The sequence below is a fragment of the Coenobita brevimanus genome, chromosome 69 (genome assembly GCF_032717465.1).
Source record: "Coenobita brevimanus isolate Jiangsu-jjx chromosome 69, ASM3271746v2, whole genome shotgun sequence".
Classification (NCBI taxonomy): domain Eukaryota; kingdom Metazoa; phylum Arthropoda; class Malacostraca; order Decapoda; family Coenobitidae; genus Coenobita; species Coenobita brevimanus.
Window position 1 is genome coordinate 29,178,767 of NC_137022.1, and position 20,726 is coordinate 29,199,492.

At 39.7% G+C, this 20,726-nt stretch overlaps 1 protein-coding gene across 1 annotated transcript; it reads right to left on the reverse strand.

Moving 5' to 3' along the window:
- Positions 1 to 911: 911 nt before the first annotated feature.
- Positions 912 to 13,051, reverse strand: LOC145406175 (uncharacterized). Its single transcript, XM_080277373.1, has 8 exons — positions 12,220 to 13,051; positions 11,410 to 11,501; positions 10,543 to 10,659; positions 8,923 to 9,066; positions 7,273 to 7,745; positions 4,319 to 4,497; positions 2,739 to 3,198; positions 912 to 1,044 (listed from the first exon to the last, which is right to left on the reverse strand). Exons 1-8 carry the CDS (start codon positions 13,049 to 13,051, stop codon positions 912 to 914), a joined length of 2,430 nt encoding a protein of 809 aa, XP_080133499.1.
- Between the last annotated feature and the right edge of the window lie 7,675 nt (positions 13,052 to 20,726).

The following is a 20,726-nucleotide window of genomic DNA, read 5'->3' on the forward strand; positions in this document are numbered from 1 at the left end:
TAAATGAGCTCATCACTTTTCTCACTCCTTTTCCTTATCCATTCTAAATACAGATCATATAACAAGCTTCAGCAAAGTCCGGTTCATACCCAGAAACTTAAGATGTTCATGGACAAAAACCACAATGTCTTTAACTATGTGGACAAGGAAAGAAACCACAATGCCTTTAACTGTGGACAAGGAAAGAAACTACTGTACTTAATAATTTCAAACTCAACAATACAACTTATTCTTCCAGCTAGCATTGGTATAAAAATATTTCAAATGTAAACCTTTACCTGTTAAAGTCTGTGTATTGTAGTCTGGTGTATTAAACATACCCACAGCAAAATGGAAACTTGTGCTATTCATTCTTTCACCGATATAAGTGGCTGTAGCAGGTAATTAAACTGGACATACCAACACACTACAGACTCAATAAACTGCATACAGGTACTCAACATACATCCACTAAAAGGTATTAACCAGGTAATACATCAAGGGAGGTTAGTATACAAAATACTGTACATATTGCTACTACTCTAATACAGTGCTAAATACGAATAATGGCTGTATTATTAAAACTGAGTGCAGAAAGGAGAAGCAAAACCCTTAATTTCCGACATCTTCACTGAAACAAACAACTGAAAATATAAGGAAGCCTGAATGTTCTACCTTGCTGCTGAGGTGTGTAATATGGAATGAAATCTAACCATCTTATCCTGACAGGTGTCTTGAAACTGACAGTCATGTTTTTAAATTGCTAGTCACAGTGTTATAAATACGAAAATCATAATTTTGGGGCTTGCCTACACCTTTGCACTCTTAATAATTTAGCCTGAAGAGTTAAGTTCACACACCTATAGTACTAATGAACCTGTAGCCTGCAGCACCAAGCATGACAAGACTTTGCATTAGCTGGAAGCCCAGATCTACACCCAAACCAGCCGCTGGTCAGAGTCACTCAGAGGTCTTGAAGAGCCTGGCTGACTGGGAAGGGAGAAGTGTTGGTGTCCAGAGGTGGAGGAAGAGAGGGACGGAGGAGGCTGATTCAGCACCATTAGGCTGTAGGGAAATAGGCATGCATGGTAAGGGTACAATTACAATTGCCAGTCACCTGTTTGGTGGAGGGAACTGGAAAATGATTAAGATCTACCCAATATCCACAGACACCTGTTTAATGGAAGGAAAATTAGAAATATGAGTAAGATGTAGAATACCCAGTATGTGCAGTGCTTTGGCCCCTACAAGGCACATATAAATAAGGGAGATACAGCATCATAACACCTCACACCATCTAAAGACAGAAGTAGTTTGATGAGGTCAAAAAGTGGACACCTATACTCTAGCAACACAATGACCAGTGTTGTAAACAAAGCATCTGAGAGGCCTGATTTGTAAATGATCTAAAGGCTTTCAGTGGGAGAAACTCAAAGGTATTGCTGCTTGAATTAAGGCCTGTCAGTGCAACTTCTTGATGCATTATTTACCTACGCCTCACTTTATGGTCCATCCTTTAGTCTAATAGTTGACTCAAAGTCCTGAGGTCTCCATACTCTTTTCAATTACGGCCTCTCCAAATGAAGGAGGTCTATGAGCTACCAGCAGGTTTATTTTTAAAAAATGCTGTTAGTATTGTGTCAAAACAAGTTTTTTTTCCTTACAATGATTATTAATATTTCACAAGGCAATCAAACTATTTTTTATAACAAATGAGGATGAAGGGCACATTTATCCAAACTGGGAATCACAGATCAAGTTGGACTTTCCACTTACTGTATACAGAGAGAAAACATGATGACAGCCATGAATAATGGCCACAAATTATATCAAATGCAGGATGAGAGAAAATACCCAATATCATAACAAAGGGGAGAAGAGAGAACAGTATTAGAAATTCTCAAACCAAAATAACTTCCCAACACCACATAGAAACTCAGGCCTAGATTATTAGTAGGTGATGGGTAGGTACTGAGTGGTGCCAATCACAAAGTGCTTCTTTACCAAACACCAAAAATACATGAACTGGGTAGCTGGATATGCGTGTGCCTTAGCCTAGTGAGAACTCAGCATAAAGCTAAGCCTTATATATTTAAATACAGAACTAGTAGAGTATACATATTAGTGTTAATGTGCTTTCTTCTACACCGGTTAACTTGGAAGCTTATGCCATAAACCAGAACAACTTACAATAATCAAACTTGTGCTGGCTACCTGAAAAAAGAAATTGCAATATAAGCAATATTACATGTATACCTCTATTGAACTACACCAGAAGTGTGCACAGTATATCCAAGGAAAACACAAACCTGGTCTGGTTGTAACTAATAACTATACTGGTGTGTTATTCCTACTTACAATGTAAAGCAGGCCCTACAGTAAAGATAACCTTACTTATATCCTCATCCTAGCCTTACTTCCCAATTTTTAAAAAGGAGTAGGTGAGATTCTAAATACATAATACAAAAAGGGAAGGATAAAGAATGCCCAAAGATATGGGCCACACATTCATTCACTGATCATTCAAGTACTCATATTCTCAACCCCTATTCACAGACAAAATTACCTACTTTTTTAAAATGTCTGTAGGATAGAGCCATTCTATTAAATGCCAAGTTTAAAAATGGGTGCATGCCTTGTCATGTGCATCTTCATACATACTTCACTCATCCATATCTGTCCATCAATTCTTTTGTTTCCTCAACTTCCACATCTTACTTTCTCACATCTTTATCATACCCATCTCACTCAGTACCTACCTCAATGGCTGTGGGTTACTATTGGTTTCTAAGGGTGTGGGCTTCTGCATTATGTCTTTCCTTGTGGGGCCCGTTCCAATTTTAGGAACAGTCACGTCGATCGTCTTGTTACAGTTACGATCAACTCCTCCAAGACCAGCCTTGTCTGCTGAAGTGGGGAGCTGACTACCATTCTCAGTTTTGCTTTGGGTATCTATATTGTTGATAGAACCTTCAGTATGATCCCCATTTTCACTTGGAGAAGGCTGATCGTGGTTCTCATTTTCAATATCATCAACAAACCATCTGGACTGTCTGACTCCCTCGTTTTCTTTCCTGCTCTGGTCCTTCCATAAGGACTTACTGCTGCTTGTGTCTGTGGCTGGGCTGTCCTCACTCCTCAGACTCCTCCCACTGCTTCGGCTTCTCCCACTGCTCACTGAACCAGGTTTTTTGGGTTCAAGGTTAAGCTTCAGAATACCTAAAAAGAAGTTAATCACAATGAGAACACTTGTGAACAAAATCATAAATGGATCCTTCTACTGCTGACTGACTCAGGCATTTTGGTTTCAAAGCTGAGTTCCATAATACCCGTATCAGCAAAAACGTTAAATCACAATAAGAAGAACACACGCAAGCAATATCATGACCAAATATATTCTAGTAATAATGTTATGATAGATATAAACAAACCTGTCTGACTCCAACATTGAGAATGAACTACAAACTCAAATCTCCAACTATCTTTACAACAGTCTTCTTCCCCCAAAGAATACCTCCTAATATCCCATCCTGTTTACCGTCCTGGTTTCCTATAAGAATACCATCTTCGTGGAACCTAACGAAGGCAATAGTTTCAGCTGCTGTTGAGCAACCCCAGCGTGTCTGGCTGAGAAGGCCCATCATTTGCAGGCAAGCATTCTCCTCTGCAGGGCTGTCCCATGCAGTGAACTGATGTTCGCTTGCAGCAGACCATGCCTCACCTAAATGAGGTGTGGAGAAGACTGTGGAGATTTGGTTCCTGGAAGGACACCATATCTGTGTCTCTCCACCCAGTTAACAGGAACACGACAGTCAGCTCCACAACACCTTGTTATTTGGTTATGTGGTTATCACCCAGCATTATAAATTATTTCTAAGTACTAGGAAACCATTAGGTTTGTCAATAACTGTACAGTCACCTGAACTGGAATAATGATAACAAAACTGGCAGGACAAATGGAATAAACAAAAAAAAAAATGATAAAGGTAAAGAAAGAACTACCATAGACAAGTCTAAACTGTGGTTGGATGATGGCCACCACAACATCAACAGTTTCAGAACATGGATGTAACATTTTTAACAAAGTTTCCATTACTAGCTGCCAAAATAGCAAATGCAACTCAAACACAATCAACTATGTCCACATTGCAATGCAGCCCGTCACTACACAAACGACACATTAACCTCATCTCTGGAAACACCTGGTTCAATAGGCCAGTTTCCAATGGTCCACTGAGAGTAATGGGCAAAATTCTTCCTCTCTACCCCTAAGGATAAAGGAAAATAAGAGAGAGCAAAAACAAATTCATTAGCAGTGTACAATAATATGAGAACCTACTGTCAGTCCTCATGAGAGATCTGAGTGATGCAATGAGTTCCTTAGCACGGGAGGCCAGGAACTCTGATGCATGTGAGCGCCCCCTGTCAGATGTGGTGGCAGCAGGAGACTGAGGGTTGGAGCGAGGTGCCAGGGAGACAGCAGAGGCAACACAGTGGGTGCTGGCAGCTCGGCTCACCCTGCACCACAAAATAATAGTCAACACCTTGAGTCCTGTGATGTATTTTTAAATCTTGCTACTTCCACTTTTTTTTTTCTTCCTCTTTTTTCCTTCCCCCTATTTTTAAAGTGGATGGACTTGTTAGGGTTACACATAAATTCTAAATTAAATAAAGCCTCTACAAGTACTGTAGCACAAATAAAATCAGAGAGACATCACTGAAGTGAAGGGGTTTAAGACTGAAACCAGTACTGCTCTGGGTGTGACCAATACAAACAACAAATGCACACCTGGTGGTCTGCTAGATATTAAAGCATTCTAACCACATGCTGCCTACATGGGGCAAACAACTGGTCATCCCACCCTAGCTGTTGGGACTGAGTAGCCTAGCTATACGCCCCTACACTCCTCATGAGTCAACAGAGGAACAGATGGTTGAAGGATGGATGAAAAATGACAATATAATGCAAAATGTAACAGTACATGAACTGCCATCATGATCCAAAGGTGTCTTTCATTCATTCATCATCTAATCCTGTGTTGCCCCATGAGGAACGTAGCAGCCCAGGGCTAGGCAAGTTGGTCCTGACACTTAAGATAAGAGTGACCAGCTTCACGCATCACCGAGCGGCATTACATGAGCAATAAACCCCATCCACCCTTTGGATATAAACCTGTATAGCCTCAATCCAACTGGAGTATTGTAATTACCCATTAAACCACAAGGTGCCATAATTTGGGCTCATGGTTACTAACCAGCATAGTAAATATTTTCCTGGTGTACAGGAAACCATTTGGCTTGTCACTCCATGCTGAGTCACCCATTGGCAGGTGGAAGTGGAAAAAATGAAGGAAAGAAAGATAGAAGAGGAAGGAACAAAAGAAGGAAGAGAAAAAAGGGTAGTCACCCGAGAGCAGCACTACATCGAGTGAATGGATGGTGAGTGCCCCCACCTACCACTTCTCTGTCTTTGAACACCATTATTCTGACCTTTTTCTTACTTTCCCCTATGAAAGAAGTGAGATACATCAGAAAGAAGGAAGGAAATTACAAGTGAGAGAGAACTATGAACAACATAACCAGTGCAATGGGTCACACACTCAGTCACACAACATCCAAGACTCCATAATCCTAGCTCCTCCTCACTGGCGTACTGTCTCCATATTATTTTATCATAATTTTTTCCATCCATCCATCCATCATCCAATCCTACATTGCCCCATGAGGATTTTTTTTCCCAATATAAAAGCACTTCACATACACCTGCCTGGTCAAGTAATTCTGCTGATTGTCAAGTTTTTCCAACAAACTTTTTTCACGATCTGCTTTCATTCATTCGTTCGTTCGTTTATAAAGGCTCCAAAATGCTTGCTTCTGTCAGCCTTAGTTAACTAATGGCAGCTTTCCACTGCAATCATACCCATACATCCTTTCCCACTTTACACAACACTCTGTTCATCACTCACCAGCCATTCTCTCATAAATCATTCCTTCTCAGAGACAATTCATCTTTTCACTTTACCTACAACACCCAAAACCTGTTCCACTTGTTTTGCATTTCCTTCAGTCATGAACACTACACACACAGGAACAGTCAATGCATTTTCTTAATCCACTGGTACATAGTGGTAGGTGGTGGCGACCATCATCCACTCACTTGATGCAGTGCTGCCTACTTCTTCCTTAGCCTTTATCATTCTTTTTCTGTGCCTGCCCTCCTCTCTTCCTATTTCTCCCATCTTTTCTATCACTACTTAATGCTTTCCTTTCCGTTACAGGTGGCTTTACATTGAGTGACAAGCCAAATGGTTTCCTGTAAGCCAAGAAACCATTTACAATGCTGGGTGGTAACCATATAGCCAAACCATATGTGCTCCCTATGTGTCAAGTGGGTTGGCGAAGAGTTAGTGCCCCTCCCTGTAAAACAAATAACTCAGAGTCAAATGGCCACCCCGTACAGGATTAGGGCATCTGGCAATAGATAAATAGATAGACAATTCCTTCCATTCAGATTTCCCAGTGAGCTGCTCATGAATCATAAAAATATACATACCTGTAACTGCACTTTGTCTACAACAACTAAGTCATTACTAAAAAATACGTCACCGGACAACTGTTGCCATCCCATTCTTTAAGCTTCATTCCTATTCATATCTGCCACCGTTATATTTATAGGCACTTCATTCCTAATTTGTGCACCAAGAAAACCCATAAAATTAATAATTCTCTGCTGGTGCTACACCCATCTGATGATCAAGCAAAACCTCCGCCATTCACTTATTTGTTTTTCATTTGTAAACATTCTTCATATTTCCATCCCTCATACTTTCCCATGGCCATTAACTACATCTCAGTTTCCAGGGAATGAAAAAGCATTAGCAAGATGGATAAAACCAATCCATCCTCATTTCCAACTCTCACTTTTTACTTATGAGATTTTCACAGCAAGTGATATAATCTGAGGGTGCCTGTAACACTAGAGTTCGACAACTCACTAAGCACATACACAGTTCACTTCCTAATGTAGTGATCCAACACCACATTGATGTTATCTTACCACATGAAACAACCTTTACTGAGCAACTAACTATTTGGGAACTATTAACACTTGGCCACCGAAATAATTATTAGAAGTGCATACAACACCTACTGTTACCTCTACACTGAAATGAACAAGACTGATAAGACTTGGTTCTAAAAATTCAGTACAAAAATTTCATGACATCTGCCTCTACCCTTATAATCTGACAAAGTCTCTCTTATATATACTGCAACAAACAACTTCTCCCTGACCTGCGTGTGCTTGTGGAATGTGTTGGCAAAGCCCAAACACTGCCTGATTTCCGAAGTGTGTCACTGTTTCTTCTCACAGGGCTGGAAGATGGTGCATGTGCTAAGTCCAAAGCAGGCGAGGGGGATGCCAGGTGGTGCTGCTGCAGTGTTCTGTGGGGAGGGTCATCAACCACAGTTCTGGAGAGGGGCGAATGCATTGACCTATAGGGAGAATGGTCATCGGAGGTCTTTGGGTTTTTCTGCTGTAATGATCTAAAAGGAAGGTTCTCATCAGTAGTTCTTGAGTTAATGCGGTGTGCTGGTCTGTATGGAGGGTCGTCTCTGTCATCAGTATCATTGGGCACAGTGGATGCGTGGAAGGAGGTGGAAGGGCTGGTGGACAGAGTAGTGCTGTGCAAGGTGGAGTTAACAGTATGCAGGAATTCCACCAGCTGCCGGGTTGCTGCCTCGTATGTGTGACGACTGCGTTCAGCCTGCATGAGGTACCAGCATCAGCAATAACCTCTGATCTTGGCCAAAAGGCTGACTGACTTTAGCTAAATAATCTTAAGTAACTGCTCAAATGATAAAGGAAGTTCTATATTTTACTGCGCTCGATATACTGCTTCATCTCATACCTTTATTTCTGATTGAGTGATAGTACTGGGATAACAGAATTTCTCTGGTGATGATTGCCACATGAGGAAAAGAAGGAATCTGAATGGTCGCAGATTTATCAAACGGAAAGTGTAAGAAAAAGCATCAACATCTGTTGTTCCATAAACTTTCTAACCTAAAAAACTATATATCCACTATACAAATATTAATATGATTTCTCTGCTAAACATTTGTAAATCTAAAGTATTTTTATGCAATACTACAACAATCCGGATACAAACAGTTTGAACTCCAGTTCAATATAAACACACATCACATAATGAAAGCTTTCAATACTTACAGGGCTTGTTCACAAACAAAACTAGGCTCCTTCCATGATAGCAAATAAGGAAATTCAAAATTAATTGGCATCATCAATATGAAATTTTGTCCTAGTAATGTAAACAATCTTCTGGCTCTCACCCATATATATATATATATAAGGGATTTGGCAATGCAGAGGCAGACATCAAAAGTAAGCATTGAGAAATTAATATAATTAAATCAGTTTAATTTAAAGGATGGTCGCATTTACCTTTACCACTTATACTGGTTGCTAGGGAAAGGATTCACCTATTCAGGAATGACCGTAACTCAGTTTCGCATCCATGCCCCCTTAAAAAAAAACACTCAATAAATGCTCGGGAGGCATATTTAAAAATCACTACAACTTATGGGGCAACAATAAATCCTTTATCATAACCATACAGTGTATGAGGCCACCCATACCTAAAGTTCCCTTCCTGTCTCCAAAGACACAAAATGCTAAAGGGTAAAATCTCAAGTACAGGTTATCTAAATACATGCAGACACTTTATTTTGAATGAATTAGTAGCTCAGAAAACTGAATTCTTCCTGCACGCTAAAAACAAATGCATAAAACAATGAACTAATGTTACAAAGACTGATTCAGCAAACTGTTCTTGCCAGTGTGAAAATGTCACTGTCACTACTTATGCAATGAATGCCACGGAAATAATTATCATTGGAGAGAAAAAAAAAAATATTACCAACCTTATTCAACTGAGCAGTTAAGAGCTGCACTTGTTGTTGGAGCTTGGCCACTTCTGAGTCAGAGTTAGATTGGGAAGACTGAGATGTACCCTTACCTAATGAGCTCTTCAGGCTTCTGTTGTCCACCATAAGCCGTTGGCATTCCTGAGAGGGCAATCACAGTCAATCAAAATGGCCTGGTAGGTAATGTATGCAAGTGTCAGACAGAACTGTAGTCTCTTGAAAGCATATTCCCTGAAAACAGAACTCCCCCCAAACTGGTGACCCCTTGTGGCAGACAGTACCTTACTGGGATCCTTCCCCACACTGAGGTACCCTCGATAAAAAAAAGTATCGGCATTCTTTCAGTGTTAGACATTATGATACAAAGACTATGATTAATGGGAAAGGACACGGATATGTTGGTAGTAAGGTTGTGACAGAGTTGCCAGTTACTAATGTCTAACCTCACACTTTCATACCATATTGCATTATTATGGGCGCTGTGAATTTTTGTGAATTAAACAGGCATGCCAACGCTACTGACTGAACCAGTGATGATGCACTTCACATCTTATCAGATCCCAGGGTCTTGATACTTTTTTTTTTTTTCGAGGGTACAGGGAAATATAAGGCCTGGCCCCTAAGCAGATGCAACAGCTGCTCCACCCAGGATGCACAGCACCACCACATCCAGGCTCCTAGTCACTGCCTACAATGTATAACTTTCAATGGCATGTCAAAGAGCAGAGACTATTTAATCACCAATCACTTACGTATCTCTCTTCTTCATCCCATAAGCTGCATCATTAATCACAGTAATCATCTTCTCTCACTCCTTGCTCCCCTCCTGGGAACCCCACAACAGGAGATGGTCATGACAAAGCCCTCACAAATTCCTCTCACTCTTTCAAACACTCCTCCTCCTCTTCTTTGTCTCACCAATATAAAGCTGTGCTCTCTTCTTCCATATCCAAAAAGATCTACCTCTTCCTACATCACCATTCCTGAGTAAAGATGACTAGTGCTGCTAAGGGATGGAATCCTGGTACAGTTTCTCAACCCTGATGTATGCGGACAATAGTTTTGCTTCATAATAGTGAGTGGGATTTTTGCAGACTGGTTCAGTTCGCTGAAGAATTGCAAGAACGGTCTAAATGAAATGTAGTAAAGTAAGAGTAGTTATGGTACCTGGAAGAGAAGCTGATGGTATGAAATGCTAGTGAATGGAGAGAGATTTAATATTATGGATATATACATACTTCGTCCATTGATTATAAAAAAAAAAAATGTAAACATAACTTAATTGGAGAGTAGAAGGCTTCAATACAGAGCTGTGGCCAGTGCCATGATGCAGTGGATAATAAACATACAAAGCTGCAGAGGCAACCTTTTTGCAGAATAGCTGCTGACATAAGCAGGATGGATGATGTAAGAGATGAGTGGGATGCACGGGCGAGACCATGAAGGGATATGGAAGAGTAAGGAGTGGAGACAGAATGAAGAACTGGAGAAAAATCTAGATTAATTTACATGGAGGTCTTTGTATTTATGCCCTATGGCTGATGTAGCAGGATAGCATGCAAATAGACAGACAGAATTTACTGTCCTTATACCGCAGAATACAGGTACTCCACTGACCATTCTGATACGAAGCAGGTCCTCTTCAAGGCGCTGTATTGTGGCATCACGATGAGCCAGGACTTCACACAGTTTCTCTACACGATCACCAGTTTCCATCCCCTTCCCATCAAGACTCTGTTAAAAGATGAAAATTTGCAATGCAAAGTACATAATATCCAAGCTGAATAAACTAACATAACTTTTCAATAATTACTGAATCTCATCAATCTAAGATTCTTGGTCCTTCATTTGTCAATGAATTTCATACAGATTTTGGAGGCTGACAAAAATAACATACCAGTACAGTACAAAAGCCATCTCAGCAGTAAGGGAGATTCTTCGTCAAACTGAACATAATGGTTAGTGGTAACAATAACAGTAACAGTTCCTTTCTACAACTGAGATTCCACGAAGATTACCGGTATATAATATGATCCATCTCCTTTCACCCTTGCTCCTCCATAATAATGCTATCATCATAATCTAGACCCCTTTTCTCACCTATGGATAAGGTAAGCTAAGGTTCAGCAAGAAAAAGCTTGACAGAAAGAAAACCAACCAAATCTGCCCAATAAAATAGGTCACAAACTCTTTCACTCACCGTTCAAACCCCCAGAATCCTGGGGAGGCTTGCTAACATCAGATGATTTATTCAATATTGCAAGGAACTCTAACAGTCAAAGGGTTAATGAAGGCAATATAGTATCTACCTGTTCAAGTGTGAGAAGATTCCTGTAAGTTAAATAAATTTACTCTGGAAGCAGAAATATATCGTAATAATAAGAGGGATGCAACCAGATCCAAGGGGCAAAATTCAGGTTATTATGTCAATCCCATATGTCAGTTGACCTCATCATTAACATCAAGAAACCAGTTCATGCTAACATCTACCTGTAAGCCTCTGTCTGTTCCATTTACTGCTGTGTGGCCATTCTGAGGTCCACTATCTGGCTGCTTCTTCCACTTCATTTTTAAATCTGAAAAGCAATAAGTCATCTTAGCTCAGATTGTGGAATGCCAGAACTGAGAGGTCTCTGTTCTGTACCCTCAAATTCAATAATCTTTCAACCTAAGGCTGTTCAAGGCCAACTGCTACAGATTTTTTATGAATGGAGGACACCTGTAATCTGATGTAGCTAAGGATTTTTTGTTTTTTTTTAATTCATTTGTTTTTCCTTCCTCTGTTCTGCTACAGTATTTAAAAATATATATATAAATAAAGTTACTACACAGTGCCCTACATAGTCTTAATGTTTCACTATTCTGCGCTGCTAATCTTTTGTTCTCAGGCTAGTGACACAACCAGTGGCAACAATTTGTGAACATCAGTTTCCAAAACTGGTATAAGAAGTAGCTATTGTGTCTATAACATATATAGGCCTACTGTATACCACACTTTCATAAACATTTATACAGTAGTACTGTAAGTCCACATTAAAATCCTCATTTATGATGTTCTATTTTGTTACAATGGTAAGTCCAAAGTTCATTACAGAAGTATTGGCTATAAAACTTTCAGGGCTAAACATAATGTTGATCTGCCAATTTCTCACACCTTATAAGAACTACCAGACATATGGATTAAGTTTTAATATTCTGGAACACATTCCTAACATGACAATGGGAGGCCTGCTGATACTGTATTACACTGCCCAAAATCACAATAAAAATAAATCACACAAGTCCACAGCTTACCAGAGAGATTGACAAGTTTCCTTCCTTCACTGGTAATGATGGAGCCGAAGGAATGCCAGTCTTGGAGGGAGAAGCTGCTCCCACTACTCTCACACAAACTGCTGAGTTGGTCGTAATCAACATAAACGTCCCCACCCAGCAACTTGTCATACAGGTCTGGTGAGCCTGGAGCGGGTTCACTCTTCCTGGTATGATCCTGAGGTCTTATTCCAGGGTCAATTTTTGGAGGGAGCGACAGGAGAGATTCAGTACTGGTATTCTTAGGAGAGGTTGTTTTGCTCCCATTTATATTCAGGCTTAGAAATTTGCCTGGATTATATTCCGTAGGTCGCATCTGACTTGAATTAAAACTAATTATTTCATCACCTTTTAAGTAGAACTGCCCTTTGGTTGCTGACACAACAAATGGTATGCTTGACCGTCTGTACGAGTCAGCCAGTGATTTAGCATATGAGCTCTTAAAATTCGGCGAAGGTGAGGATGTGCCATTGGTCTCTCTTAGGAAGGATATCTCCGATGCTATTTCAAACTCTTCTTCTTCCTCGTCCCTCTCCTTTGCTGCTTTTTGTCTATCAATGCCATTGGTAACTTTGGTATCGGAAACTCCCTTTTTAACCTTTTTTGAGCAGGTAACACTCACTTCACCATCTTTCTCTACATTTACAAAAGAATTCCCAAGCTCCTGGTTGGATTTGTTCTCTTCTGTGATGATGGAGGCATTATTAGTTACGTTAACATTTTCACCGGGTTCAGACGAGGAAAATTCTTGTGATTTTGTGTCTGCTGGGCTAGGCTGGTCACTCCTCTCTTCTGGCTGACCATCTAGCTCCATAATGCATCATTTACTTCCTGTAAATACAACATGATTTCAGCAAAAACTGTACATAAAACTCCTCACTCCACTAACGTCCAAAAATCTCTAGTATCACCCTTCACTTTTTGAGGTCTCTCTGAAACCGCAAAAAAATAGTCAAGTGGCTTTAAAAATGATTCAAAAGATGTCATCACACTGAATATGATTTCTTTTTAACATCCCAAAATACAGTAAAATTATACTACAGAGAAGTCAGATATCTATCAATTCATCTATCTACTGCCAGACATACCAGTATATATTAAAGTACTCTCACAACTTCCTCTAAGCATCCATTGACAATTTTTTTTACAGGGAAAAAAAAAAAGGTCAACATTATGGATTAAATATAAAGTGATTTCTAGCACACTTCTTTATGAAAAACAGGGTGAGGAGGAGGAGGAAAATGAGTCTAGGAGTGGCTACAGCATGTAATATCTCCATTATGGTTATATGTATGGTATCTATCTATCTATCTATAGCCCGACGCCCTAATCCCGCAAAGGGTGGCCGCTGACAAAACGCCTCCAAGTCACTCGTGTCACCCACCATTTGACTCCCCTCCCCCCAACTCACCCCCCCCTCCCTCATATGTATGGTATGCTGTATGATAATAACAAGAGTGGCATTCATGCACATTTTCAAGTACTGTTGCTACACTACAGTCATCACTTTTAATCACAGTTTCAACTTAGCCAGTTTCAGTCAGGTAGGATGAGTAAACCTTCACAAAAGACACTACAGTAATTTACAGTGCATTTTGGATGATATATCAAAATTTCTTGCTAAATCATATGAAACAACACTTTACACACGTAGATTCTAGTGTCTCGTAAATATTCTGGGACACTACAATGGGTTTTTAGGCAACCACACAGACACAGTAATTATTGTTGTGGCGGAGTTCAAATGGGTTTACATTATTCACGGATACTCAATACAGTATTTGCGGGTGCGTCTGTTCCTTAAAACCCAAGTGAAGGACAATTGTAATGTACTTAACTCTTTCATATACAGATGCTGGCTTTGGCCGTCATCGGCTTCTAAGGCTCAGATGTTCAGCTGACGACATTGGCCGTCATCAGAATGTCTTCCTGTTCATGTTTATTTTTCTGTGGTATTATTGCTCCAAATACAATAAATTATACATCATTGGAACAGAAATTTATTCAGCTACGGTAAGAAGCAAAAAATATTATTCTATCCTGAATATTTTATAGGGGGGCAGAATTGTTTTTTTAAGTGTAAAATTTTCGCATGTCAGCTAAATTCTAGTCGCTATTTTTGTTTTTTGCATTTCATTTTGTGTATATTGCTTTTTTGAACATTGTATAATAAAGTAAAATTACTAAGCTTCAAAATGAGACCAAATTGAGCTCTCTATGATGAAAAGTAAGTTTGCCACGGGCAGTAGTAGTAAAACATCACTACAGGTATAATTTTTGAATGTCAGCTAAATTCTACTCGCTTTTCTTGCATTTTATTATCAGTACTGTATATTGCTTTTTTTTTTAGCAGAGTATGATGAAGTGCAAATACTAAGCTTCAAAATGAGACCACATTGAGCTCTCTACGATGAACTGTAACTCTGCTACCAGCAGTAGTAGTAAAATATCTCTACATAACTGATGGGAAAGGGTTAAATGAATTAGCAATGTCATCCATCAAAAAGATCTCCACAGGTACTGTAATGGTATCACAATTTCCTTGCCATTTCTTCTGGCACTGAACATGAATTACAATCCTTCACCATCAATTAATTTTTTATGCAAGGATGCAGGAACCATTGGCTTGTCATAAAATGAATTACACCTTCATCTCAGTCTCTTTACTGCTTTTGTTAAACTGATGATATTTTTGCTTACCATATTACCAGCTGGTTTTCCTCACACAATAATAACTTATATTCTCTATGAAATACGCTCATATATTAACACAAATTCGGTTAATTAATTAAGAAAACCCCCACTAAAATTACCAGCTATTTTCTATATGAGAAATCAGTCATCAGCGGGGGAAGCAGTTGATGTAATGTGACAAAATGGCCAAATCTATTTAGTCATAAAATAAATAAAACAAAAATCGCCAATACACTCTCCCTCCCTCTCCCTCAAGCTATCATCCACTTTCTGTTCTCTATTTGGTGATATATGAATGTAATTTTCAATAATGTAAATCCCCATCTGCAAACAAATTTTAGAGAAAATAAAAGTTTTTAGAGAATACAAGTTACTACAATGTGCGATATATCAACCTGGAAAGCTGCAAGGGAATATCCCCACTTTTAACAGCTGTACGAGCAAAAATAGTTCTACGAGCAAAAATTTATTCAACAGTTGTATGAGCAAAATTTTGAGTCACTGTTGTACGAGAAACAACTGAGTCAACAGTTGTACTGGCAACAATTGAGTCAACAGTTGTACTGGCAACAATTGAGTCAACAGTTGTACTGGCAACAATTGAGTCAACAGTTGTACAAGCAAAAACTAAGTCAACAGTTGTACAAACAAAAACTAAGTCAACAGTTGTACAAGCAAAAACTAAGTCAACAGTTGTACAAGCAAAAACTGAGTCAACAGTTGTACAAGCAACAACTGAGTCAACATATGTATAAGTGAAAATTGATTCAACAGCTGTACGATGAAAAACTGAGTCAACAGCAGTATGAACAAAAACTGAACTTCGTCTCAAGAAAATTTCGGACCTTTTGCTTAGAAAGCCATAATAAACAATTTTCTGTGCCTCACATTGAACATCCATTCTCCTCGTGACAAAAATTCTGTGATTAAAAGATCATGCAAGTTTCTAATATTAAATCAATTCCCTGGGTGGTTACACTCAGGTTTATGAATTAAAAAACTGACAATAACGAGCAATTTTGTTGAAACACACCTTCGCTACAAAATCATGAGAAGTAAGATTACATTACAGCTTCACAAAATACTGTACCTGGATTTTTGTCATATCAACAGAAATTCTTTGCTCAACAGAAGTTCATGAGACAATCTGCACACAGGAATATGAACCAATACATCGAAAGTCGTTAGAAATACATCACCTGGCCGCAGTCTCTTTAAAATACCTTCAAGATGGAGAAGATAAACAATTGACAAATCTGTTGTGAGCTGACTGGATGACGAAATGAAGTTTGTGGTCAAGTTTCACCAACCACAAATAATAAATCAATTCAAATATCGGACAAGCCTGTGTGATATCGTATTCAAACCAGGCCTACGGGTTCTCTAAGGTTAACACAAGCTTCCTGATACACAGTTAGTTGAAAAAGAGGCTAAAAAACGCCCTTACCTTAGAAAAAAGCTGTAATTTCCCATCATTAGACGGGGTTCCATTGGGAGTACAACAACAACAAAGGCGCTGATTGGCTGGGACCGGAAGGCTGACTGTCGCTTGGCGCAACGCTCGCCCGTGAACTTTAAATCTCTTTTTAAAGGGACTTAAAAGGCACTGTTTTGCGCTTAAAGACAACAATGACACTTCATCACTGAAATATTACTCTACGACGATCAGCAATATTCTTACAGCATGGTCAAATCGTATAACTGCCAACTTCACTTAGTTCCTCTGTACTGCATATATTACGTTCCCGCTAAATATCACATCAGTAACGCTGGAAACGTTATTGACAACTATAACAAATTCGCTTGTACAGTGTACGGTTCTCAATTAATTATAAAATGCCGCAGGGAATGAGTCAAACTTTCTCAGAATAGCAACACCCTCTTAACGTGTTACGCCCTGCTACCAAGGGTACCGGATGCTCCAGCGGAAATGCGTTCAGCATCTTTCCATAAGGTTTCCTCCAGTGTTAAATACGCCACCCAGGAGTACAATAAATCCGAGTTTCAAATGTAAACTTTTCAATGTTACTTTTTCGATACTGCAGTGCTAGGTTTATACTGGAACTGTATTCGTTCTTACCTGTGCATGCTTTAACAAGAGGGTGTGGGGCCAAGAGGGCGTGGTTCATGCACTGCTAAACACGAGTGAGATCATCCTGTATATCCTGCACCTCCTCTCGCCATTCACTGGCACCTGGACTGGCTGCCAGGTATCGCTCCCCTGTGGCCAAGGACAATAACAGGTGATACGGCCACTGACAAAGACCCAGGGCTTGTTGGGCCGGTTTTGTGACCTTCTAAGAGAAATGGAATGTGTATATATATATATATATATATATATATATATATATATATATATATATATATATATATATAAACTATATTTGCGACTAGGATTGCGACTCTTTACCATTTTATCTTTATCTATCTGTCCAACTATCCATCTATCTACCTACTTATCTATTTATAATGTACTGTGCATGAATAAATTCACATTCGTTCACCAATGATGCAATTTTCTTTTCAGTGCATGGAAATAATAAAGGTCACCTAATCTTTTATTCCAAGACTGTGCTAGTGAAAAAGTACAATTACTGTTGCATCATGCTCCTAACTTAAATGATGATGATGATTATGATGATAATGATGATGATGATGATGATGATAATAATAATAATGATGATGATGATGACGATGATGATAACAGTAATAATAATAATAAAAATAATAATAATCATCATCACCATCATCATTACATTTTTATTGGCATTATGAGTGCGATAAATAATAGAGAGAGAGAGAGAGAGAGAGAGAGAGAGAGAACGGGAGTATGGATCGGGGAATTTCCTGAAACCTGAAACCAAGGGACGAACCCGTACAGGTGATGCGGAGAGAGAGAGAGAGAGAGAGAGAGAGAGAGAGAGAGAGAGAGAGAGAGAGAGAGAGAATGCTAAGATCACATAGATTGTAATGACGTTAATCTTTCACACTCTATTTTTTTATTTATTTTTTTGTACTAACCCACTCAGGCTCCCCCACTCACTCTCGGCGTCTGGAGTCAGCTGGAGTGGAGTGGGATCTAGTTGCGTTGGAGTGGGGTAAAGTGGAGAGGGGTGGAGTGGAGTGGGATCGAGTGAGATAGAGTGAATTGGAGGGGGAGCAAGTGAGGTGGAGTGGAGAGGGGTTGAGTGGGATCGAGTGAGGTGGAGTGGAGTGGAGTGGGATCGAGTGAGGTGGAGTGGAGTGGGGTGGGATCGTGTGAGGTGGAGTGGAGTGGGGTAGAATGGAGTGGAATCGAGTGAGGTGGGGTGGAGTTGGATCAAATGAGGTGGAGTGGAGAAGGGTGGAGTGGAGTGGGATCGAGTGAGATGGAGAGGTGTGGGATTGAGTGAGGTGGGATGGAGTGGAGGGGGATCGAGTGAGGTGGAGTGGAGAGGGGTGGAGTGGAGTGGGATCCAGTGAGGTGGAGTGGAGTGGGGTGGAGCGAGGTAGAGTGGTGCATTTATTCTGACCTACAGTCCCATTATTGATCCCAGGACAGGCAAGCGAAGTCCGTCCCCTCATCACTATCATCATCACTATTACCATCACTAACATCATCATTATTATCTTCACTATCATCATCATCACTATTATCAGCAATCATCATCATCATAAGTCACCACTACCATCATCATCATTATCATCATCACTACTATCATCACTATCATCATCATCATAAGTCACCACTACCATCATCACTATTATCACCATTATTATCATCACTAACATCAACAATCATCATCATAAGTCACCACTACCATCATCACTATTATCACTATCATCATCACTATCATCGGCACAATCATCATCATTAGTCATCACTACCATCATCACACTCAGGTAACTTTCATCACTACTAGGCGCAGCACCTGTCATCACAATCTTCGTGTACATCATCACCATCATCATCATTCATCTATAAACTCACCTACTTTCATCATCATCATCATCCTCTTCTATTGAGTTTGTAGGCCGATGAAGCTCCCTAACACCTTTTCCTAAGTGATTTGTTCTGCTTCTTACATCTTACTGTCCTCCTCTGTTACAATAATCCTTCCAATATCGCCATACTCTGCATAAACAACGTGCGAAAGGATATTAACCAGCCATAACCAAAATAAATCGCTAAGGAAGAAGTGTTAGGGGACCGTATTATTGTCTGTTAAGGAAGCTCCCTAACACCTTATCCTAAGCGATTTATTTTGCTCATTACACCTCCCTGTCGTCAGTTACGTAAATCCTTCCGATATCGCCATACTCTGCATAAATAACGTACGAAAGGTTATTAACCAGCCGTATCCAAAAACAAATCGCTACGGAGGAGGTGTTAGGGAGCTTCTTTAACCCACGCGAATACAAGTTTATGCCGAAATTATTGATGAAAAAATATTGAGAAAAAAAAAAGCAAAATAAATCGCTAAAGAAGTGGTTTTACGGGGCCTCCCAAGCCAGATATTATGCATTAAATATAGTTATCCTTATTGAAGAGGTATTTTTTGGTCTCCTTGGTTACTATCGGTTTTATTCTCTCTCTCTCTCTCTCTCTCTCTCTCTCTCTCTCTCTCTCTCAGCTATCTTCTCTATCTATCTATCTATCTGTCTGTCTATCTATCTGTATATGTATTATGTATCATGCAATCAATATTTCTATCTATCTGTCTGCCTATCGACCTATCTATCCATCTACCTACCAATCAATCCATCTATTTATCTATCTATCTACCTACAAACAGCTAATATAGACTGCACAATTACCACGCCAATTACTACCTACCTGGCAATCAATCTATCTATCTATTTACCTCTTTATCTATCAGTCTATCTACCTACAACCACCCAAAATAAACTACACAATTCCCACTAATTACTACCTACCTATCAATCTACCCATCTATCTCTACATCTATCACTCTATCTACCCACAATTATCACTCCACTTAATATCTCTCTATCTATCTACCTCTTTATCTATCACTCTACCTACAAACACCTAATACAAACTACACAATTACCACTCCACTTAACCTTTCCACACCTTCCTGGCCTCCACCTACCCTCTCTCCCGCCAAACCACGCCCAACTACACAACTACCCAGGGTCATTAACAGCCCTAATGACCCCTAACGAGCTCCTTAATGACTACACACAAGGTCAAGGCTAACTGGGTCAAATTAGGTCATGTGGAAAAAAAATGTTTTGATTGTTTCGTTTCTTGTCACTCATTTTTCGTCTCTCTCTCTCTCTCTCTCTCTCTCTCTCAGGCATTCTTCCTCCATTTTCTTCCCTCCCTTCTTCTAAATTCCTAGCGAAGTTTCCCATGTCTTCCCATTCTCTATTTTTTTTCCTCCCTCTCCAAGACATTCCTCTCTCTCTCTCTCTCCCCTCCATTTTTTTATATTTTTTCTCTCGGCACTATATAAAGGTGGTGTGTGTGTGTGTGTGTGTGTGTGTGTGTGTGTGTGTGTGTGTGTGTGTGTGTGTGTGTGTGTGTGTGTGTGTGTACTTAATTAATGTGCATGACAGTATGTGAGTGTATGTACTTATGCAAATGTGTACCAGGAAGTGTGTGTGTGTGTGTGTGTGTGTGTGTGTGTGTGTGTGTGTGTGTGTGTGTGTGTGTGTGTGTGTGTGTGTGAAGTCCCTGTATACGTATATCCGTGTAAGCATTGTATGTATCCATGTGCGTACGTCTGTGTGTGCGTAGAAGGATGTGCGTGTGTGTTTGTCGTCATGTGTGCGAAAATACGTGTGCG

Excerpts from the sequence above, each read along its gene's own strand:
- LOC145406175 (XM_080277373.1), bottom strand. The coding sequence starts at position 13,051 with ATGGAGCTAGATGGTCAGCCAGAAGAGAGGAGTGACCAGCCTAGCCCA. Across the intron at positions 4,498-7,272 it reads CATTCCACAAGCACACGCAG|GGTGAGCCGAGCTGCCAGCA; the intron begins GTCAGGGAGAAG and ends TTTGTGGTGCAG. Across the intron at positions 1,045-2,738 it reads AGTAACCCACAGCCATTGAG|CCTAATGGTGCTGAATCAGC; the intron begins GTAGGTACTGAG and ends ATTTCCCTACAG.